We start from the raw sequence: 24,424 nt of genomic DNA on the forward strand, positions 1-24,424 counted from the left end.
TTATATATAAACATCTGCAACTGTTCAACATATGTCTGTGCGTACAACATTTGTACAAATCGTTACAGTCACTTTGTAAAGTTTTACTCAATAAAAAAAATCACAACACAGTCACCCTCCCTCAACATGCTTCGCATAATTAAGGTACGTGGGATCTGCGATTTTTTTTTTCCTAACAGTTTGGCGCTCATTTTCAAAATGCATTCACGTGCTTTCTCAATTCTTTCGCCAATGAAACCCTCAGTCTTCGCTTTTTCCATCTACAAAGCGAAACTGGACAATCTTGAGGTTTCATTATCCTGATTGCGCTATCGTGTCCTCGGATTGTCATGCTCGCTAAACATTTCATTTTCGTCGACCAACTAAACGCTGGTGTCGCACGTATATTTTCGTGATGCTGTTCTTGCGCTATGTACACCTAACACTTTTTAACCATTCGACTTAGTTACGAAGTCGCCAGTCAAGGTTCTTTACACTTTTATTATGAAGATGCCTCTGATTCGAACGGAATGACTGAAGCATCTGACAAGCGCAATGTACAAATGAATCCGGCCCAGGCTATCTACAACAGGCGGGTACGCACTGCACACACAGCACACTTACGGCCCATCGCATGACAAGGACGAAGCAAACGACACCAAAAATACCATTATATATAGCTCTTTCTTTTGTATATTGAATTTAATCACCGTTCAAGTGCATGGGGTGGTTTTTTTCAGAGTTGTGAACAAACCGGCTCTCTTCATTTGGAATTCCTTTCTAGTGACGTCAATACTTGCAGCGATTGTCTGTCTATCATGTGATGCATCCACCTCCTTCGATAGCAGTATTGATCAGCGGTTCTCTGAATCGGTGGCTTTCAGATAAGGTGTGGCTCTCTTATCTCCCGTAACACTCACGTAGCTATCGTGGCGACCTCGGTGATAAGGGGAACGGCACGGTTAAACGATATCGGCTATAAAACAAGTCTCCCACTCTCTCTGAACAACCTGGGGGCGTCTCTGGTTAGAACGGAGGTAAGACGCACGCTTTTAAAACCATGCATATTTACAGGACATACAAACTCAGGACAGACTACAATCTACAAATCAAAGATATGCATGTACTACCGTCTAGTATAACAGGAGCGTAGCGTGATGTTATAAGCAGTAAGAATTGTCTATGTATTCCGAAAATGGTTTCTTGTGGTATATATGGTAATGTTTACGCTGTTGATTCGCAGCAAATAGGTAAGTACAATAATATACTTCGAATATGCTCATTATCATATATATATATATATATATATATATATATATATATATATATATATATATATATATATATATATATATATATATATATATATATATATATATATATATATATATATAGGTGGAATAAACTACTGCAAATGAAAGCTTGGTTAAAATAGGGATGATTTGGCATAACAGATGTTTTTTTTATGGAAAGCCTCCTTCTATCGTTCATTGCTGGTATATTGGTGCACGCAACAATGAGATCAATATTGCGAATTATCTTCGGATGCATTCCTAAAAACTAAATACACTGAAATTATACGAGCAGCGCGCCTCATGAGCTACGCATTTCGGGTTTTAAATACTTTTTTCTTTAATCACACGCCAACTTGGAAATGGAAGGAAGGAAGGAAAATAGGAGGAAAAGAACGGCAGGGAGGTTAACCAGCCTAAACTTTGCTATGGTGGTGGTGTTGCATATGGTGGTGGTGTTGCAAAAGGTGGGATTAGCCTGGTCTAAGTGGCCGTCAGTTGTTCCACCCGAGCATCTAATGAATTAAAGGGGTTAGTCACAAAATGTCATACAGCCCAGTTTCTCGCATAAAAGCCATGAGGCTCCGTTGCACGCATCTTCTCGTTGCCGTGAGCCCGTCAGGTAAAAAATACATACTCGATTGCTCCGTACCTGTGACAACCTTTATGCAAGCTGTGTTCCATTACTGCTCTTTCTCTTTCAAACCGCGCGCACAGCCATATGAAATGTTTGATGTCACTGATGTCACCACAAAAGGCCCGAAACGGGGAAGCGCCTCGGCCAGTCTTGGATGGCAAAGTCGGCGGGTATGCGGAGTCAGTTCCTTTTCGGTAAAGAAGCGTCGCTTGTTGTCTATAAAGAGTCCATGGATTACGCATGACTGGATTAGAAATCTGTGGGTGGCCCTGAAGTGATTGCGCGTTACATGCTTCTTCTTCCAATTCCCAGTTTCTGTGAACTTGTTCGGGCCTAGTGTGAAAGTTAGGACATAATTGGTAATCCTACATTTCCAAATACCTTGCAGCCATAAGCGCTGTGTATTCAACAGGTATACCATTTACCTCAATCTGCTAGACCTAAACATACGAAATTTTGTAATTAAGATAACAATTAGAATATTAACCCACAGCAGGGACAGAATTAAGACAAAAAGAGAAACTTGATGGTTCATAGGCATCACGGAAAATTCAAGAGCAAACTCGGTCAATAACGGGGAAGGGAACGACACCAGCGCTTGTGTCTCTCCTTCACTTGTTCTTGTCCGAGTTCGCGCTTGAATTTTCAAACAGCAGGTATTGCTATACCACTCATGGCGCAAACATTCCGGATGGAATAACCACCCCCAGTAGTTCGCCCATTTGAAACAGAGGTCAGGGCAGATGCGCCGTCTCATTGGTTTCGCGCAAACAGCAATAAACTCACTTCACGTCTCTTAAAGCCTGGCCACACGTACGAGCTACAGTGCTTGGCTTGTAAACTCGGTGGCCTTCCCGCGGTGGAGAGAGAGGGGACACCGCTACCTGTAACCACTCACCCTCTCTCTTCACAGGTAGAGTGCACGACACCGAGTCTACATGCAATGCGCTGAGAGCTGCAACGAGTGCGTGTGCTCAGGTCGTTACATTGGGTGTATTCGTGGCACCACATGTGTGCGTTTTTCTGTGTGCACGCAAGTGCATGCCAGTGAAGCAGTGCATGGGCAAAGCACGCACGAACCTATCCTCACTTCGCATGTTCGGTTCCCGGTGCCTCCAGGTACCCATAGGTTTTCCTATTGGGGCGAAGGGTATCCTCGCCAGGTGCTCGGAGTTATTGGTAATTATTGCTTGAGAAGGTAACCTTTTTTTTTCCTTATCTACTTCTCTCCTCCTCCCCTCGTCCCCGACTGTGCCGATCCTGGAGACGGGCGTCTCTTGAAAATGATCTTGGCGTTGGTCTTCACGCTCCACGAACTGGCCTCAGAACTCTCCAAATAGGAATGCCAAGATCATGTGACGGGGAGTTCGCGAACCAAATCAGCAGTTTGGGCCACCATCTCAATCTATTGGTGTTTGTTGGACGAAAAAGTGGCCTTCCTTTCTTCATATCACTACTGCTTAGTGGAAATTCTTGTTAAGGTGAACTAGTAGGAGAGCAAACCTAGCCTGTTTACTCTCTTCTATTAGGAATCAATCAAATCCAACTTCTATTTTACTGTTTCTTGAGCTTATAAATCGGGGCAACCATGAGGATATAGAAGTGTGCGGTATACAATCCCAAGTCTGCGTGTTATGATCGCATCACGTTTCATGTGGAGTTACTAGCCCTGTACATTGCTATTTCATGGGCTGACTATAGCTTGAGTGTGGAATTACCCAAACATTCTTAGACTTCCCAGCTCTGTTTGCTTCCTTTACTAAAACCTCGATGTGGTGTCAGAAAGTTGGCTGTACTACAGCAGAACTTACCTATTGGGTACCATGTTAATTTTTATTAACGCTTTTTTTCTCTCAGTGTGCTTTTTTCACATATTTACACAGGCATCATGAGGGTTCTTGTCATGTGCGCACTGCTCGTGGTGGCGGCCCAAGGCCGCATCATGGCTCCACCGTCTCTGAAACCACTGTCCGACGAAATGATAAACTTCATCAACAACCTCAACACCACATGGAAGGTAAGCCTCACAATTTCACTACTGTTTTTAAAGGGTAACTGACGCTGCTTCGAATCACTCGAGAATGTCTTATGGCTTTTCTGTTTATACGTTCTAACGTATTCAAAGTTTGATGCGCAGCTTACGTAAACTGCGGTAACTACTAGCAATTTTATAAGAATGGTATGTCTACACTGACGTTTACGAATCGCACATTTAATACATGTCCTTGACGTCTAAATGATGACATAGCGTATGAGCAAAACATTTGATAATGAATTTAGTTATTCCACGATTATGAGGAATTTGCTCTATTGAATGGCTGCTAAATGTACGAAAATCCAGTTGTTATAACATATATATGCTACCACTATTCGTAGATACTGCATTTACCGGAGGTATTTTTATTTGCGAAGCTGCTTGCTCTGAAGCAAAGAACAGATGCAAACGATGAATGTTTTCGGAAGTATATTTCTGCATGTTTTAGTGTTTATAGTATACAAGAGACGCTATATTTTGCATAAACGGCTAAAACTAAATCTCGCTATATTGATTAAATAAGCACTTGACAGCTCCGTTTTAGGCTGTCGCATATCGTGAAAGAAACACACCGGCAATTAAGCAAAACATATGTTTTCTTCTGCCTGCTATGGCACCCATGCCACGAGGAAAACTCAGCCACGCACTCAAATTTTGAGCGGCTCCTTATAACAGCGGCCGTTCAAACATATGCCCACAATCATAGCACTACTACGCTTTAGTTATTGCTAGTACTTTTACTAGCGTCACAAGTAGACCATTTGTTACATGTATAAAAGACGTACACTTGTTAAGATGAACGTTACTGAGCATTAACTTTCTTACTTGTCAAACTGTAGCAGTCATTAGCTAAGCAAGATGGAAAATCGGGTGAGTTGGCGCGGATTCATTGCGGCTTAAAAGCGCGAAGACCCAGACTTGGAAAGCAGTGCTGTGCCATGTCCACTTCTATGTCTGAGTCTTCGCGCTGTTAGCCACAATGAGTCATTAGCGACTTTATCGATGCGAGCCATTTAGGTGAAGTATCGGTGACTTTTATTAGTTCACAGTCACTCGCTGTGATCTTGGTTACGATACTTCCTTTATTCTCTGTCGCTAACAAGCAAACCCTTCATGAACTGCTATGTAATGCTTTCGATGAAACGCCTTCGGCCAGGCCGGCAGGAACTTCGACGAAAACGTTCCCCTCAGCTACATCAAGGGACTGATGGGCGTCCACCCCGACAGCAAGAACTACAGGCTCCCGCTTCACTACCACACGGAGATCCCCGATGACCTGCCGGAATCTTTCGATGCGCGGGAGCAGTGGTCCCACTGCAGCAGCATCCACGTCATCCGTGACCAGTCCGAGTGTGGATCGTGTTGGGTAAGCAATGCGAATGTTCCCTCTTCATTTGCATATCTTTCCTTTTTTGATGGCAACAAGGTGCGACATATATCATTCTGTTTCATAAATTAAACAGTGGGTACACTCAGCCATTCGTTGCGTCGTAGTGGAAAAAACGACGGAAAACTGTCTACTTATTCAACACACATGTGGCACGATAACATAGTAAGTTAAATGATATTTTCCATTTTTGTATTTTTGTCAGTATTTTCCGAAGACAGGCATGCTTTCTTGTATGCCATGCGAGTATTCCATGCGAGTTTCAGAAATTATAAGTACTTGTTTTTGGCTGTGAAAGTGAGAGTTCGCCTCACATGTCACGCTGTGGGCCGTATAAAGGCGTATAAGTGTTCGATTTTATGCGTGCTTAATGGCAGCCTCAAATCGTTAGATAGAGCTAAACTAGACCTTTTGCAGGCATTCGGAGCGGCGGAAGCCATGTCCGACCGAATCTGCATCCACACCAACGGAAAAGTCCAGGTGAATATTTCAGCCGAGGACCTGCTTACATGCTGCAATAGTTGCGGGGGCGGGTGAGTTTATTAGATAGTAATTCATACATATACAAGCAGTTTGAAGTCGACCTTTAAAAATCGCTTGGTGACTACGTGGCCCACCTGACAGAATCCCGCATAATCACCTCACCTGTAACGCTGTGCCCCGCCGCGGTGGTCTAGTGGCTATAAGGTACTCGGCTGCTGACCCGTAGGTCGCGGGATCCAATCCCGGCTGCAGCGGCTGCATTTCCGATGGAAGCGGAAATGTTGTAGGCTCGTGTACTCAGATTTGGGTGCAAGTTAAAGAACCCCAGGTGGTCGAAATTTCCGGAGCCTTCCACTACGCCGTCTCTCATAATCATATAGTGGTTTTGGGACGTTAAACCCCACAAATTAATCAAATCAAACCTGTAACGCTGACAATATCGACTGAGTAGGATTGAAAACTGCGCAAGCTGGTAACAATTCGTGGCTGGTAGAGACAAACCAGTGCAAAACAACAAAGACAATGAAAGAGTAGACAGCGCTCGTTTTGTGATTACTCTTCATTGGTTCTTGTTCTTTGACGCTGTTTTGCCTCTACCAGCCATTACATCATTTACTGCGATAGCAATTGTGTAGTAACGGGAAGACGTCGAGGGGAAGGTGTATTTCAAGTATTTACTCGAGCCCATGGATGTGACCGCGTCCACAAGAAAGAACATGGCGAAGCAGAATACAATTCATCTTGGGAGCGTTGTCGTGAGCACTCCGCTGAGCATCTTTCCTTTCTAGTGTTTTTTTTTTCCTTCTACCTCGTGCGCTCATATATTTCCACATTATGATGTACCAACCGGCCCATCATTCCACTTTATTGCACTCCTTACACGCCTGCGTTTTCGCTATCCCTGCCGTTCCTCGCGTCATGTTTCGTATGAAGTCCAAATAGAGAACAAGGCCTTAAGAACTGTATGCTACATATGCCAGGGTAAGCGTCGGAGCACATGCAGCCAAAAAATGCTGCTTAAAAACGCGCACCCATCACCGTTCGGCGCGTTAGAAGCCCATGAAAGGGAGGCATGGGAGGGGGTGTGGAATGAGCTTATACTCTTATTTCCGGAGCACACTCTTATTTCAAATGTACCACGCCCGATCGATTAGCGTCCTGAAATCTGCGCGACAGGCTAGCGCAGTGTGCCCCCCCCCCCCCCAACCACGTTTTTTTTTTCGTGTGGGCAATGCTTAGGCGTGCATGAACTGTGAAAAAAAAATAGCACGCTTACATTTAGCCTAACTTATCGATCGATTATATGCCGCAAGTCGGCCAAAAGGTTGCAAGATTTTACCAGATCGATTCCTATCGTTTTTTTATGTACCAAGGCTTGGGCTGTCAGAGATGCCATAATTGAAGGCTGGTTATTACGTTTTATTACAAATGACTAATTACATGCGTAAATCTATTAACAAACATCAGCCCTTGGTTATATTTACTTTATGAAGATGCGTTCGCTGGGAGCGGCAATTGAACTTACTCGCACTGGTGACTGAAGTTCAGGGCGATAACTAGATCTCCTGAAGCCACCATTCAGTTTTGTTGCCCTGTAGACAATTACACTCATCACGTACGTTTTAATATAAAAATCAAACGTTCTTCACTTATATCTACCGGCTCTGTCTTTCGTGATAGATGCAACGGAGGATTCCCTGCTGCCGCTTGGAACTTTTACGAGAAAGAAGGCGTCGTTACCGGTGGTCTCTACGATACCGACGACGGGTGCCAGCCTTACTACTTCCCGCCATGCGAGCACTACGGCACGGGACCACTGCCTCCGTGCAAGGGAATCAAGCCAACGCCCAAGTGCGTACGTGACTGTCGCAAAGGGTACGAGAAGAACTACAGCGTGGACAAACACTACGGCAAGTGGATTTTCGTCTCGAATACAATGATTTAACTAAAAGTGATAAGTCCAGCTAGTTTGTTTATGTTAAGATTCAAGTTTGCTAGAGCAAAAAAAGGACGGAATTTCCTAATGAATGGACAATCAGAAGAGTACTTCAAAGTAGCGTTTGTCATTGTCTAAATTTGTCACGTGCTTGTAACAACTGACCATGCATAACATTATTCTCAGGCTGCCTTGAAACTAGAGCAATATCTCATAGATACGCATCACAGTTACCGCGCTGTTCATGAGAAGCCTGTTGTTGTTTTTTTCGGTGATCTTGCTTCATTTACCCATCACTAAATATAATTTAATTGGGCTTGCTGGTTTACGTTAGCGTAGAACATTGGTCAAATACGCAAAAAATACCAATAGACTGAATTCGAGCCTTAACTTTCCGTGAGTTTTCCTCTGTTTTTAAAAATGAGTATGAAATGCATAGATTTTCTTTAAAGTAAACTAAAGCGTGTCACAATTTGACATGCATTAAACGTGAAGCACGAAGGTGGCAAAATACATACTCTCTCATTACCTTCCCCTCCACTTCCTAATAGGTGTGGAAAACGTCGGACATAGACGAGAACACCAGCCCCTCACCATAAAACGAAAATGATGCCTGGGTAACATCATGCATACCTCTCAAGTTCCTACAAACTGCCCCGGTGACTTCCTGTGATGCCTGATTTTAATATTTGGCCATGGCAGCCGTATTGCAGAAATCGAGATCACATCCGCGCTTCATCTCATTCCCCCGCCTTCTGAAATTTTTAGATTTGCCATGTACATAATACGCTCACATTACAAACACACGTATGAACACATATCTGTGGGTTTATACCGCACTACCACCCTCGCACTAGCTGAGAAAAGTTCTGGCTACGCTACAGTTAGATTTATTGCATAATATGTTGAGTCATACTACATACATAGTATTATTACTGCGCATATGCGTAGTCCCGATGCGTTAAAGTCCGTTTGCCCTATAATCAAAGAAACGAAAGTGTTAGTAAAACTTCTTTCGGACAGTCGCAAGCAGTGTGGTTTCCAAAAAGATAGTTGATACTTAACTTTTAAGACAGTAAGGCAAGTGGAAAATGAGAACTCCCTAAAAATACCAACAGATATTTTTTTTTGTTTTTAGCATGCATTACAAATAGCTCCATCTCCATTCGTAAATGTTTTTTTGTTCTGCTTCTGCAGGCAGAAAAGCTTACTCAATTTCCCAAGATGAGAGCCAGATCAAGACTGAAATATTCAAGAATGGACCAGTGGAAGCAGACCTTACTGTATACGCGGATTTTATGTCGTACAAGAGCGGTAAGTTTCACTTAACCGCATAATGTACCACGTAATATTATGTGTGGTCTGATTTTTTTCGACTTTTACTCGCTACTTGAACTCGAAGTTGTGCGCGACGCATTTCGCATTTAGTATGCAGCAGATCTTAGTCTTACTTAGAACTACTTTTATGAATACATCAGTGCGTTTCAACCGCAGGTGCTGCGGAACATCGACATCAGTCACCGATTGTGGTCCTAATTTGCGTCCGTCAGTGTGCACGGGTTCACGATGCCAGCTATTGCACTCTTTCGCTTTTTAGGCCCCTGATATCTTATCCAAGTGAAGAGTATTTCTCTAGCTGACCTTCCTGCTTATCCTGCGTTTGCTTCCAACTTCTTCAATTTCCCTCGGTATTTAGTTGGTTATCCTTCCCAACTGACTGTGTTCTGCTCCCTTGTAACCTTGAGCAAGTGTGTTTTCCGCAGTAATAGCGTCTCAATGCAGCTAGGCAATTGACATTGTCCGAAATCGATTTCTCACCAGCACTGTTGATTAGCAGGATCACTTCGAATAAGTATAACGTTGAGATTACAAAATATATTATTATCGCACTGAGATTTACTGGGATCATTCTTTCGTTGCGACAACACATAGCCTCCCGACAATAGCTAGCCTCCCGTAAACTTGTTGGTGCTAAGCAGTGACGGCAAAGTGCGAGCTGATATGATATTATTAAACTGCTTAGCGCGAAATTTAGAGTGTGTGCGCACCTTTTTTCTGTAGCCTATGGATATATATGTATGTGCGTCTTGGTAATTATCAGTTGAAAGTCTGCGATTGACCACGTCTTTTCTGTGTGCGTTGTCTAAATTTCAGGCTTAGCAGTTTAATAATGGTACATCGACTAGCGCAGTCCCACACTTTATTAATATGATAGTCTAGGCCACCTTCTTCCTAAATCCCGGCCAGTGTACGGAATATTAGCCAAGACAGACTCTCCTTTACAAAAAGTGCAAAGCCACACTCTCAATGGCATAGTCTATGGGAGACATTCATCGTGAGTGCATTGCCATCTAATTGTACGAAGTCGTAATATATATTTCCCCTTTGTTTTCAGACGTGATCCCCATTTTGCAGATAGCACTTAGTTCGAACGCCAGCTGCGTCGACTTAAGCCGCTAGATACCGCGTCAGCACGTGACATTGGTTGAAGCACGTGCTAGTGCCAAACATACTGTATTCGGTCATTGCTACCAAATGGACTTCAGCGAGGCATCATTCACTGGCTGAAGCGAGCATTTCAATATTCTCTTGGCGCAGGAGTTTACCAACACCACAGCGACGATGCCCTGGGTGGTCATGCGATCAAAATCCTAGGTTGGGGCACTGAGAACGGCGTGCCGTACTGGCTGGTTGCAAACTCCTGGAACGAACACTGGGGCGACAAAGGTGAGCGTTCAAAGCAAAACACAGACTCTCTTTCATTTCTCTTTTTTTTTCTCAATAAGCAGCCAACCAACGAACAGGTTCACCTTCCTTGAATATGAGCTCTGTTTTGTATGCCATAATAGTATGTATTGTACAGACCATAAAATATTTATTGTTGTCGTCCTGAAAGCATCATGAGACCTGCTTTGAGTTGAACACGTCAATATATTTTTAAGAATTAAAAGACTTCGGAGTATCGTATAATGTGGCCTTAACTCTTTTAGGAGGTAAAGCACCAGGTATTTGCTAGTTACCGTGCAAAAGTGACTGTAACGCCGACCTTTTATTGTTTCAGGCTACTTCAAGATTCTCCGCGGAAAGGATGAGTGTGACATTGAGGACCACATCAACGCCGGTATTCCCAAGGAAGCCAAAGCGCATTGAACGTAGATCGTAAATGATAATAAAAACTACGCGTTTCATTTTCGCTAGTATGCACTTCTGCAAAGATTGAAATAATAATATTTTGTTGCTGTTGTCTAATTTGAACAAGTACAAGAGAGTTGGAGGGCGGTCAAAAGTTCTTAGGCGATGCTGCCATAGGAATGCAAGGGTTACCAGATGGGGAACTTTTGACCCTCCCCCCTTACATATGAAATATTAGCCGTCTGTTTGCAGTGCTTACGCCAGGTTTCTGTTATACACTCTAAAAAACAAGTATAAGAGATTCCTTTCAAGCATTTTTCACTTCCCACGCATATGACTCTCTTTAAGGAGGTTAACTTTCCTGTGGGTCACATGACTCCTAGAAGAGAGCATAATGACTTCCACGGACATTTCATGTGCCTCTTTAAGAAGGCCAGTCTAATATGGATTCTCGTCAAATCTGAATCAGGCACATAAAAAACAAACATGGTTGATCTTTCTTGTTAGGAATCGGTATAGCACGAAAGTGAAACACGTCATCACCGAGGTAGCTGAGTGTTTATCTGGCATTGTTTCGCCACGAGGGCGAAGAAATGAATGTTGCAGCAACAAATTGCAGTTTCGTTCGAAGAATGGCAGCCAGCTTGAAATTCAGAACAGTGCGCACGAAATGAGCATACACAGAAAAAGCACGGAGAAACAACTGCCTCAGCTCGACCCTTGAGCTTTTTGAGCAGCGTGCTTTATAGCACGCTGCTCAAATAGAAAGAACTGCACACGAAACTAACGCACATGTGTACACGGTACGAGAGCAAGTCAATGGACAGTTCTATTTTCTTTGAGTGTATTACATTTTATGAATGGCTGGCAAGAACTTCGACGAAAACGTTCCCCTCAGCTACATCAAGGGACTCATGGGCGTCCACCTCGACAGCAAGAACTACAGGCTCCCGCTTCACTACCACACGGAGATCCCCGATGACCTACCCGAATCTTTTGATGCGCGGGAGCAGTGGTCCCACTGCAGCAGCATCCACGTCATCCGCGACCAGTCCACGTGTGGATCGTGTTGGGTGAGTTAGGAGAACGTATCGCTCTTTATTTGTGGCTCATCTTCAGCAACAACTTGCTCGGCAAGAAAGAAAGAGCTTCAGTGGAAGTTGAAACATTTTTTTGAACGTGGGGAGAAAACGTAGCTCACAGGTAGTTCAGGGTCGTGTGAACATGTGTTATGGGATGGGAAGCTTTATTTAGGTCCATCGGGGCGTGAACTACCACGTAGTGGGCCGCTCCCACGTCGCGACAGACAGGCCCAGCCTCTCCGACACGTCGTGGGCCCGTGGGACTGCCCATAGTTGCGTCCCTGAATTCGTACTGCGTAGCGCCGCATCCCACTTGGACGAAGTGACGTTTTCAACCCGTAAAGGAAGGGCACCGCTGGAGCATATGATGTAAGCTGGCAGTCTGAGCACAGCACGCATGTGTTTGACGACTGAATTTCCGGATAAATTTTGTGCAAGAGTGCAGGACTGGGACATGCCCCAACCTGCAAGAGTCTGAGCGTCAATGCCTGAGGCCTGTTCCGTTTACTGAACAGCGGTGGATGCTTCTGCCTCCTCATGTAAAAGATAAAAGTGGTGAACGTGGGAGCCAAATATGACAGCATGGCAGGCGCTATTATATACGTTTCAACAGCAGCTAGAAATAATTCACTCTTGGTAAATTTTATGATGAAATGACCCAAATACAACATAGTGGGAGGCATACAGCTACAGGTTCACTCTAAACACTCTCGTGCTTTGTAGTTATAGATCAGATCACGTACCCGCTTACCGCTCCGTATGAGGCTAGAATCATATACCACACAATTACTCTAGCAAGCTTGTGACCTCTGTAAAAATCAGTCTACGCTTTCAAAAAGAAAAAGAAAAGCTTTGAAGGTACTCATTGAGCTGACGTTTTTGTTTCTTTCTCTTTGCCATACAACCAAGTCAACAATCTGCAAATAATGGCTCAACAGCGTAAAACAGAATTGAAACATTGACGCGTGACAGCAGCCGCAGCGTTGCTGTATGAAAGAGGAGGAACATAATCGTGTTTTTTTTTAGTTGTTGCTAGACTAGCGCCATCTTGTCCACCCATCGCTATGCATAGTGAATAGTTGAATAAACAAGGTACCCTCAACATTTTTTATTTATTTATTTATTTATTTATTTATTTATTTATTTATTTATTTATTTATTTATTTATTTATTTATACTGTCAACCCTCACTTGAGGGTCATTACAGGGAGGGTATCATAAGATATGGAAATATATTATAGAATTATATTCATTATAAAGGAATGATGGAGGTTCTACCCACCACAATAATATTATATATTCAAAATATAGTTCACGTTCTATCAAAACACACATTCACCGTGGTACTTTATTATTCTAAGCATACTTTTTTTAAAAAATTCAGTACACGTACGTGCCTCTTAAGGCACACTTACTGCGAACTAATCTTTTTGGTACGCGCACATGCTAAACAGAAATTCTTTGGGGATGCCACTGATTTAAGAGTTTAACCTATGAAAGCGTTCACCTGAAATTTGTGTGACGCGACTTGAAGTGCTGAAAAGGGTGAATCCTTGTGTTACAGGCGTTTGGAGCTGCGGAAGCCATGTCAGACCGAATCTGCATCCATACCAACGGAAAAATCCAGGTGAACGTGTCAACCGAGGACTTGCTCACATGCTGTGACGGTTGTGGTTTCGGGTACGTTGAATATTGCATATGCCAACATTTACATAGCTCGGCAAGTCCAGCGTTATTCAAGTTTCAGACTGTCAGAAAAAAAAATATTTTAAATTTATGCCTAAAAGGCAGCAAGCAACAGCAATGTTGTAACTAAAGAGTAGGTCAAAGGTATCGCTAGCCATGAAGAACATCAAAGGGTGCCGACACTAGAACGGCAAGTGCCGCGATATCCATTCCATACTGCTTAAGATATGATTCATGCATATTTCTTGCTAGCCTATGCTTTGCGAAACTCTTTCTGCTGATTTCAAGTCAAGTAGTGCATGCTCGTAATGTAGTCCATCGTAAATACCTTCCAAAGTTGATGTATTCCACCTTTTGTTCAGGTACATGGGTGCCACGTTAGAGCTCTTACTATAATAAAGTAATCCGGATCGACTAATGAACTTGCAAACCTCTTGGAACATCAACGTATTCCAAGAAGATCTCAAATCAGTGTTTTGCTTGATTTGTTAACAAATCAGTAAGATTCACTATCGCAACTGGCGTTCTCAGGAACGTTATAATTAAGCGTTGGGTGTTGCATTTGTTTTCACGAACTACAATATCTGAGTACAATATCACTTTCTCTTGCCTTTGCATCTGTTGATTTTCTCTCAAAATGGCAGCTGTTCATTGCTGGAGCTCATGACTAATGTTTCTGATGTAATGATGATTGTAGTGGGTCATGCAAATCTCGGCACACACATTGTCAGTGCTAAGCACGAGACGCTCGGCCCCGGACTCTCGCTGATTATGATAGCTAGGCCTACGCTCCTACCTGGTCTCGGATAACAGTTTGGACTGTCTTCGTTCTATATTATAATTGGTGGAGTTTGCTGGGCCTCCTTGCAATCCTGGAGTTGCGAAGCCGGACTCTACCTGCTGTCATGACCACTGCATCTGCCACAAGCCCTCCTCCTATGGCTTCCCAGGCTATCGTGTGCTCCGGCGCGGTCCGTCAGCGGGATCCTCCCATATTCAGCGGCACTGACGACCACGACGTCGACGACTGGCTGGCTACTTACGAACTCGTGAGTGTCTTGAACAAATGGGACGAAGCCACGAGACGGGCCACTGTCGGCATTTACCTCAGTGGCATTGCCCACTTATGGCTTCGGAACCATGAGAGCGACGTTCCCACCTGGACAGCATTCAAAGCAAAGTTCAGCGAAGTCTTTGGTCGTCCTTCTGTCCGCAAACTTCGTGCGGAGCAGCGCCTTCAGTCGAGATCTCAACTGCCTGGTGAGAACTTTACAAGTTATATAGAAGACGTCATCGACTTGTGCAAGCGCGTCGATGTGAACATGACAGAGGTGGACCGCATCAAGCATATTTTTAAGGGTATTGACGAGGACGCTTTCCAGATGCTCATTTCAAAAAGCCCTGCTACTGTCGCCCAAGTTACCGAGCTCTGCCAAAGCTATGATGAGCTCCGCCGGCAACGTCTCGTCACCCGCCGTGCTGTCCCACATCAGGAATCGATGTCCGGCTTAACTCCCTCGCAAGACCCCGTCCTCCTCTCGCAGATCAAAGATTTCGTGCGCGAAGAAGTTGCCCGCCAACTCTCGCTCATCTCTGGCCTACCGGAGCGCAGTGCACCGCTTAGCCCTACTCTACGGACTATTATACGAGATCAAGTGTCTGAGGTCCTTCCTCCGCAGCTGGTGCCACCAGTCAATGCACCATTGACGTACGCCGAAGCAGCAGCACGACCACGACCACAGACGTTCCAAGCGCCGCCTCCACAGCCTGCTCCTGTTTATGCCGCCCAGCCGCCACGACCTCCACTTCGCCGACTCCCTAATCCATGGCGCACTGCCGACAACCGACCGATCTGCTTTTCGTGTGGTCTACCTGGGCACGTCGCACGTCTGTGCCGCCGCCGCCCACTCCACTCACGTGAAAACCTACGTCCATACGAGAACGATTACACGTACACTCAATACACCCCAGACCCCGAATTGTACGCTCCTCGTCCAAGCCACCGACCAGCTCCTGATCGCCGATCTCCTTCTCCACGTCGACGCTCGCCCTCCCCGATGCGCCGACGCCCCCCTACAATCGACGCGGAAAACTAAATGACGCAGTTCCCGAGGCAAGAACTGCGTCCTCGTCGCAAAGCACAAGCCCTCTTCGTTCGCCGCCGAATGTAATTAATGCCGTTCTTGAAGGTGTACCCGTACTTGCCCTTATTGATACTGGTGCCGCAATTTCTGTCATCGCCGAAAAAGTTTGCCGTTCAATTCGAAAAGTGACAACGCCTTACTTGGGTTCATGTCTTCATACTGCCACTGCTCAGCCTGTGCAGCCTGTGGCCGCGTGTACTGCCAGACTTGTACTTCAAGGAGTGCCCTACACAGTCCAGTTCGTAGTACTCCCGCACTGTTCTCATGACATCATTTTAGGTTGGGATTTTCTCTCCCATCACCAAGCCGTCATTGATTGCGCCCGAGCCGAAGTCGCCTTTTGTCCCCTTGGTGACGCGCTCCCAGAGCACGATCGCCCTTCCGACGCGAAGTTGGTCATTAGTGACGACACCCAAATCCCTCCACGCGCTACTGTCTTCGCACCTGTGTCGTGTTCCACCGTCGTCGACGCTACCGCATTCTTCACGCCTTCCGCTGCTTTCGTTCATCGCCACCTATCACCGCTCCCAACCGCTCTCGTTACTCTTCAAGGTGGTGCGACCAACGTGCCTGTGAAGAATCCGTTCCCATTCACGATTACGCTACTTCGAGGCGAATGTATTGGTTCGATAGAATCATTCGAAACCATCGCTACACTTGACGTTCCTGATGAATCATCGGAAGTCAGCGCCCTCTCCTGTAGTTCCGTGAATGACCCTTCCACTACCGACATTTTCAACCGTGTCATCGACGAAGGCCTAAACCCACAACAGAGGTGTGAGCTTTTGAGCCTCCTTGACAAGTTTCGACCATCTTTTGACAGTCGCAGCGCTACATTAGGTCGCACATCTACCGTATGCCACCAGATCGACACAGGTAATCACCCACCACTACGGCAGCGACCATACCGTGTTTCGCCAACTGAACGCCGTATCATCGATGAACAAGTAGGTGACATGCTAAAGCGAGGCGTCGTTCAACTGTCAAACAGTCCTTGGGCGTCGCCGGTTGTTTTAGTTAAAAAGAAGGATGGCAAGATACGCTTTTGCGTAGATTATCGTCGCCTAAACAAAATAACACGAAAGGATGTTTATCCTTTGCCTCGAATTGATGACGCCCTCGACTCTTTACAAGGCGCAGAGTTCTTTTCCTCCCTTGATCTACGCTCTGGGTACTGGCAAGTGCCCATGAATCCGGATGATAGGCCAAAAACTGCATTTGTTACACCAGACGGCTTATACGAATTTAACGTGATGCCATTCGGGCTATGCAATGCGCCGGCAACATTTGAGCGCATGATGGACACTATCCTACGAGGCCTCAAATGGAACACGTGTTTGTGCTACTTAGACGATGTAGTGGTATTCTCACCCGATTTTTCCACGCACCTTCGTCGATTGGAACAGGTTCTACGCTGCCTCTCTGCAGCCGGCCTCCAACTCAACTCGAAGAAGTGTCACTTCGGAGCGCGCAAGCTGACCATTCTCGGACACGTCGTGTCGAAGAATGGCGTTCTTCCTGACCCCGCTAAGCTACGTGCTGTTCGCGAGTTCCCGAGGCCCGCGTCTCTCAAGCAGCTGCGTAGTTTCATTGGGCTTTGCTCATACTTCCGCCGCTTCGTCCGAGATTTCGCCTCGATCATGGCGCCTCTGACAGACCTACTTCAGGGAGACCGCAATCTATCTGCGTGGTCTCCAGCTTGCGACAGTGCCTTTGCGAAGCTCCGTGAACTGCTTACAACACCACCAATACTGCGTCATTTCGATTCAAGCGCTCCCACAGAAATCCACACAGATGCTAGCGGTGTCGGTCTTGGCGCTGTACTCGCCCAACGAAAGCCTGGTTACCAAGAATATGTTGTTGCGTACGCGAGCCGCACTCTTACAAGAACAGAAGCAAATTATTCGGTAACTGAGAAAGAATGCCTAGCGATTATCTGGGCCATTACAAAATTTCGGCCTTATCTGTACGGCCGCCCTTTCGATGTTGTTACCGACCACCACGCGCTCTGCTGGTTATCCTCCCTCAAAGATCCCTCAGGACGCTTGGCACGATGGGCTTTACGGCTCCAAGAGTACGACATCCGCGTCATTTATCGCTCAGGCCAGAAGCACGCCGATGCCGACGCTCTTTCGCGTTCGCCTGTTTCTACTGATATTGCGAGTGTCTCCATCCAAGACAACTTCCTTCCACTATCAGGACCCATCAACATGGCTGCGGAGCAGCGCAAAGATTCGTGGATTGCGTCTCTGATGGATTACCTATCTGAAACACTTGCCCACCCGCCATCTCGAGCGCTACACCGACAAGCCTCTCACTTCGCCATCCGTGATGGAATACTTTATCGCCGCAACTACCACCCTGACGGTCGCAAATGGCTACTCGTCATACCCAGGCATCTCCGTGCCAGCATATGTGCTGCTTTCCATGCCGATCCGCAGTGTGCGCACGCCGGTTTGTTTAAAACCTACGCCAGGCTACGTTTTCGGTTTTATTGGCGCGGCATGTACACATTCGTTCAAAAGTACATTCGATCTTGCACAGAGTGCCAACGCCGCAAGCACGATCCTAGCCGTCCTACTGCACCAATGCAGCCGTTACCGTGCCCAGTGCGACCATTCGACCGAGTTGGAATAGACCTTTATGGTCCTCTACCATATACATCAGCCGGGAATCGCTGGATTATTGTAGCGATTGACCATCTCACGAGATATGCAGAAACGGCCGCTCTACCAGCCGCGACGGCACGTGACGTTGCGTCTTTCCTGCTGCAACGTTTTGTTCTCCGTCATGGCGCTCCACGTGAACTTTTGAGCGACCGAGGCCGCGTCTTTCTCGCGGATGTTATTCGAGAACTTCTTGCAGAATGCCATGTAATTCACCGCTGTACTACCGCATATCGCCCACAAACAAATGGCTTGACCGAGCGTTTCAACCGTACTCTTGGCGACATGCTTTCTATGTATGTCGCCTCCGACCACACCAACTGGGATCTTATCCTTCCTTACGTAACGTACGCTTACAACACGGCACCTCAAGCGACGACAGGCTTTTCTCCATTCTTTTTACTTTATGGTCGAGAACCATCATCTCCAATTGACACCATTCTCCCCTACCGACCCGACTCATCCGAAGGCACACCACTTTCCGAAGCCGCGCGGTATGCGGAAGAATGTCGGCAATTAGCTCGCACCCTTACAACACAAGAACAAGGGCTACAGAAATTTCGTCACGACGATGGACGGTCCAACTACCAATTTTCGCCCAACTCTCTTGTTTGGCTGTGGGTGCCCCCCAGTGCTGCTCCTGGTACCTCTACAAAGTTTGTCAGCAGATACCATGGACCTTATCGCGTCATAGAACAAACTTCCACTGTTAACTACCTCATCGAACCCCTCACGGCCACTGTGGACCTGCGTCGCCGAGGCCGCGAAATCGTACATGTGAATCGCCTCAAACCATATCACGAACCACTTGTCCTCACGACACCTTAGAACAATTACTTGGCACCATCTTCAGCGAGGGGGAAATATGTAATGATGATTGTAGTGGGTCATGCAAATCTCGGCACACACATTGTCAGTGCTAAGCACGAGACGCTCGGCCCCGGACTCTCGCTGATTTTGATAGCTAGGCCTACGCTCCTACCTGGTCTCGGATAACAGTTTGGACTGTCTCCGTTCTATATTATACTGATAATAATAACGTCCTTCAAAGCAACAAAGAAGGTTTTGTCATTTTTTACGTGTTTGTTTTAGTATAGCACTTTCTTCACTTATTTAAAACTTGTGGCTTTACCTCTTGTGTTAGATGCAACGGAGGGTTCCCTGCTAATGCTTGGCAGTTTTACAAGGAAAAAGGCCTTGTTACCGGTGGTCTGTACGGTACCGAGGATGGTTGCCAGCCTTGCTACTTCCCGCCCTGCGAACACCACACCAAGGGACCACTGCCTCCATGCAAAAGAATCGAGCCAACACCCAAATGCGTACGTGACTGTCGCAAAGGGTACGAGAAGAGCTATAGCCAGGACAAACACTTCGGTAGGTACATTTATTTTGCCTAACATATTTATTGGAAGGGATGGTCATGAGCGCAGTCTATTAGCTATGTCGATCATTTTCTGGTGTTATGTGTGATAGGGCAAACTGTGCGGTGCTTGTCTGGTTGCCAGACAGGCGTGGCTGACACGTTTCGAAAATCAGGATTGTAAGCACAGTGTATTGGCAAACCGTTTAGAGTAGTAATCAAGATCAAGAGATATTGGGAATGCGGGCTCACGGGAGGCGCAGAAGATCGTGGCTGGTGAAATTAGTTGATTACGGTTAAGCATTCAAAATGTAATCACTGATTGTGAATGCATGTGCGCACTAGAAGCTTGCAATATTGAACCACAGCTGTCAAATTAGACAACTTCAAAATTACCCATCTGGCAATCAATTCATCTGAAACAAACGCTAGAATCACGCTGCTTTAAAAGGCAAACTTGCTCGGTGCATGTTACGGTTCCTGCTCCCCCAAGAGGAATGAACTCGCTTATACAAGTTCATATAAAATATTTATGTGTTACTTTATAATCAACCAGTCGAAAGAAGAACTACAGAAACAAAGATGTATGATGTTTTAGTATTACATATACTGAATAAATGCCACTTATCCACCGCTCTAGAATATATCCGAAACCGCGCTGCATGATTAAAAACAAAGTTATCACCCCTTCTGTTGTGAAAAGTCGCGTGCGGGTTTTATTTTTCAATGCCGTCACTTAATGAGGTTCCTGATTATATTCTGGCCTTATACATCAAGGTTAATTCATACTATTCCACTTTGCTCTATCTCTGTTAATAAATATATCGTTGCTGCTTCCGTACAGGTAAGAAAGTTTACTCCATTTCTGACGACGAGACCCAGATCAGGACGGAAATATTTAAGAACGGACCCGTGGAAGCAGACTTCACTGTCTACGCAGACTTCTTGTCGTACAAGAGCGGTAAGTGTCACTCAATCGCGTGTACTGCGGATCTGCATGAACAAGCTACTTCGTACTTTAATGGCTACTTTGTCTATCTGATCCTACTTTTGCAGCCAGTGTTTCTCTCAGGGCAAACGCCAAAACTTTTCCTTCACGCAGGTTTCTATGAGCACAGGTGAATTATTTTCTACAACAGTAAAAATGACTTGAATCCATGACTATCTGTGACAATTGCTTAAAAACGCAACGACGTACGAGCTCTGAACTAGGAGGCCTAGGAAGACGCACTCCCGCTGCCGTTCAATATTGTAATATATCATTCCGCATATACAAAAATACGGTAATAAGGTTCCAATAGCTTGGACCATAATATACATGCATTTCCAGTATTTCAGCATTTTCATGTGCATATTCCTACAATATTTTTTTTTCATTCGCTTTGTGTACTCCAAACGCACGATTGCATGTAGTAGTGACTATGAAAAAAAAGTTGATTTAGTTCCTAGGTATCGTTTGCCATACATACCTGCTCTTAATTGCTACAAGCTATTTATATTTCTAGACATACTGTCTTTTGGACTGCTCGAGGGATCATTTGTTTATTAAGCCATGCTTTTGAATGTTCCCGTGGCGCAGGAGTTTACCAGCATCACAGTGATCAGTTACTAGGTGGTCACGCGGTTCGCATCTTAGGCTGGGGCAATGAGAATGGCGTCCCATACTGGCTGCTCGCCAACTCCTGGAACCAGGACTGGGGAGACAAAGGCGAGTGTTCGATACATAACACAACCTCGATTGTTTTATTGGTGTTCTTATTCTCGCTGAGCTGAGAATACATGCATGTACTTATCTTGTCTCACCTATGAGTTCATTTTTTTTTCAAATTATGCCGTTGCATGACCACCTGATCCTAAATGCCATATTTTGAAAACACTAAAGTGTGCATGAAAACCAAAACGCCCCAGTGTAGCACGTGCTGTTTAAAGTACGTGCGTCTGTTAAAACATGAATTCCTGTACAACACAATTATATCCCAGGGCAGGCAGAATGGTCCAATAGGCTTTGAAAGGAGCGGAAAGCATGCGAGTTGTACAGTGATAAGTTTAGCAGATAAGTACGCATCTCAATTTCTTGCAAATCAGCTAGCGAGTAGCATTCTAAGCCAATTTATTTACATTTTTTGCTTTTAATCAAGCTTTACGAGTTGGATCGATGTCAATTTACAAATTGTGCAGTTGTGAATGCCTTGTTTGTTTAGCAGGCATGCCACTACAATGGCGTGCAAAGGGAACTCCCTGTTGGACCTAACATCGGGACCTTCGTTTGACACATCTTTTACTTTTATTGTAACAAAATACGCGCTATATACGGTGTCATGAAGGGCATATCACGAGTGACAGTTGTCGAGGCACAGGAGTAATCATTGACTACAGTTTTCTGAGTCGTACGTACACATGTGTATAGTTTGTTACATTCTTATAACAGCCGACAGCCACAAAAATTCACATATCGGTGGAGTGAATGATGATGAGTGGGGCGAAGCGTCCGTCCATCCATCCGTCCGAGTGTTCGTCTGTTCGTGCATGCATGCATGCGAGTGGTCGCGTTTGAAATTGCAGGTGGCGTGCGGGTAACACCGACGAGACACGAGCCAAGAAAGCCGAGTGCAAACGTCTTCACCGCGCCCGCCGCTCTGCTTCGTATATGTCCCACCAACAATCCACCACGTACGGCGACTATCCAGGAGACTGAGACAGGCACTCGTTCTACGCGCACTCAGGCAAAGCGCGCGCAGCAGCCAATCGGAGAGTAGCGGCCGACTATACACCATCTAGGAAATGAGACGAGAAATAGTCATCCATTTATTTTGCCTTCTTTTCTTTCTCGTCTCTTCGTCTCTCATTTACGCGTGACTCGTGACAAGGTTTGACTAAAAGGAGCTTCTCCCCTAAATTTTAAACTCAGCAGGCATTTCCCCGTCGAGAAGCTTGCATAGTCTTTTTCCGAAACATTAAGAATCACAAGTGTGCCTCTGTTCTAGAATACTTTGCTGCCACGCAGAATTCCTGCGTTCGATTCCCACATCAGTCCGGATCCTAATTTTTTGCTTACATCGGAATTCTGAGCTCATCCACAATGCCACCGATGTCGGCACCACATTTTTTTACGCAGGTTCCTTTACGCTACGGCGGTAAACATTCATTTAAATAGGCTATGAGTCACCTGTGGCTGATACCCACATAACACCGGTCACGTTGTTATGTGCCATTGTTATGTACCAGGTAACGAGATGACCACGACAGACAGACAGACAGACAGACAGACAGACAGACAGACAGACAGACAGACAGACAGACAGACAGACAGACAGACAGACAGACAGACAGACAGACAGACAGACAGACAGACAGACAGACAGACAGACAGACAGACAGACAGACAGACAGACAGACAGACAGACAGACAGACAGACAGACAGACAGACAGACAGACAGACAGACAGATAGATAGATAGATAGATAGATAGATAGATAGATAGATAGATAGATAGATAGATAGATAGATAGATAGATAGATAGATAGATAGATAGATAGATAGATAGATAGATAGATAGATAGATAGATAGATAGATAGATAGATAGATAGATAGATAGACAGACAGACAGACAGACAGACAGACAGACAGACAGACAGACAGACAGACAGACAGACAGACAGACAGACAGACAGACAGACAGACAGACAGACAGACAGACAGACAGACAGACAGACAGACAGACAGACAGACAGATAGATAGATAGATAGATAGATAGATAGATAGATAGATAGATAGATAGATAGATAGATAGATAGATAGATAGATAGATAGATAGATAGATAGATAGATAGATAGATAGATAGATAGATAGATAGATAGATAGATAGATAGATAGATAGATAGATAGATAGATAGATAGATAGATAGATAGATAGATAGATAGATAGATAGATAGATAGATAGATAGATAGATAGACAGACAGACAGACAGACAGACAGACAGACAGACAGACAGACAGACAGACAGACAGACAGACAGACAGACAGACAGACAGACAGACAGACAGACAGACAGACAGACAGACAGACAGACAGACAGATAGATAGATAGATAGATAGATAGATAGATAGATAGATAGATAGATAGATAGATAGATAGATAGATAGATAGATAGATAGATAGATAGATAGATAGATAGATAGATAGATAGATAGATAGATAGATAGATAGATAGATAGATAGATAGATTAGTGACTGATGTACTCTCATTTCATTCTTCCAGGTTACTTCAAGATTCGCCGAGGAAATGACGAGTGCGGCATTGAGGACGATATCAACGCCGGCATTCCTAAGGAGCCTAAGGCATAACGGACGTAGAATAAATGTATAAAAAGTTTTAAAAAATATACACGTGCAAGTCTCACCTATCTGCACTTCTGTATTGTTGAGCGATCTTGATCAGTAATATTCGTAAGCAACCACAGAATTCTTTTCCTCCTTTCTCTTTTCGGCGCTCGACATAGGCGTACTAGCTAGTCACCTATACTCGTGTCTACTGCTCGGATAACTAAAGAGCACTGTTTTGGGGGAAAGCTGCATGACTGCCACTTCTGCAAATCTT

The 24,424-nt window shown here is 45.0% G+C and overlaps 2 protein-coding genes across 3 annotated transcripts; both read left to right on the plus strand.

Moving 5' to 3' along the window:
• Window positions 1–900: 900 nt before the first annotated feature.
• LOC119159747 (cathepsin B) lies at window positions 901–10,937 on the plus strand. Of its 2 annotated transcripts, none has more exons than XM_075890423.1 (8): window positions 901–1,016; window positions 3,792–3,925; window positions 5,100–5,309; window positions 5,748–5,863; window positions 7,494–7,727; window positions 8,951–9,063; window positions 10,348–10,476; window positions 10,811–10,937. In XM_075890423.1, exons 2-8 carry the CDS (start codon window positions 3,797–3,799, stop codon window positions 10,897–10,899), a joined length of 1,020 nt encoding a protein of 339 aa, XP_075746538.1. In that variant the 5' UTR covers window positions 901–1,016; window positions 3,792–3,796; the 3' UTR covers window positions 10,900–10,937. The 2 variants fall into 2 exon arrangements, with proteins under 2 accessions (XP_075746538.1, XP_075746533.1); XM_075890418.1 differs by lacking the exon at window positions 901–1,016 and adding an exon at window positions 1,160–1,229.
• A 149-nt stretch (window positions 10,938–11,086) lies between these two features.
• Window positions 11,087–24,209, plus strand: LOC142803993 (cathepsin B-like). Its single transcript, XM_075890443.1, has 6 exons — window positions 11,087–11,954; window positions 13,528–13,643; window positions 19,604–19,833; window positions 20,664–20,780; window positions 21,399–21,527; window positions 24,086–24,209. The coding sequence occupies exons 1-6, from the start codon at window positions 11,742–11,744 to the stop codon at window positions 24,169–24,171; spliced, it is 891 nt and encodes a 296-aa protein (XP_075746558.1). The 5' UTR covers window positions 11,087–11,741; the 3' UTR covers window positions 24,172–24,209.
• The last annotated feature ends 215 nt before the right edge of the window (window positions 24,210–24,424 follow it).

This window comes from Rhipicephalus microplus, chromosome 1, assembly GCF_043290135.1.
Source record: "Rhipicephalus microplus isolate Deutch F79 chromosome 1, USDA_Rmic, whole genome shotgun sequence".
NCBI lineage: Eukaryota > Metazoa > Arthropoda > Arachnida > Ixodida > Ixodidae > Rhipicephalus > Rhipicephalus microplus.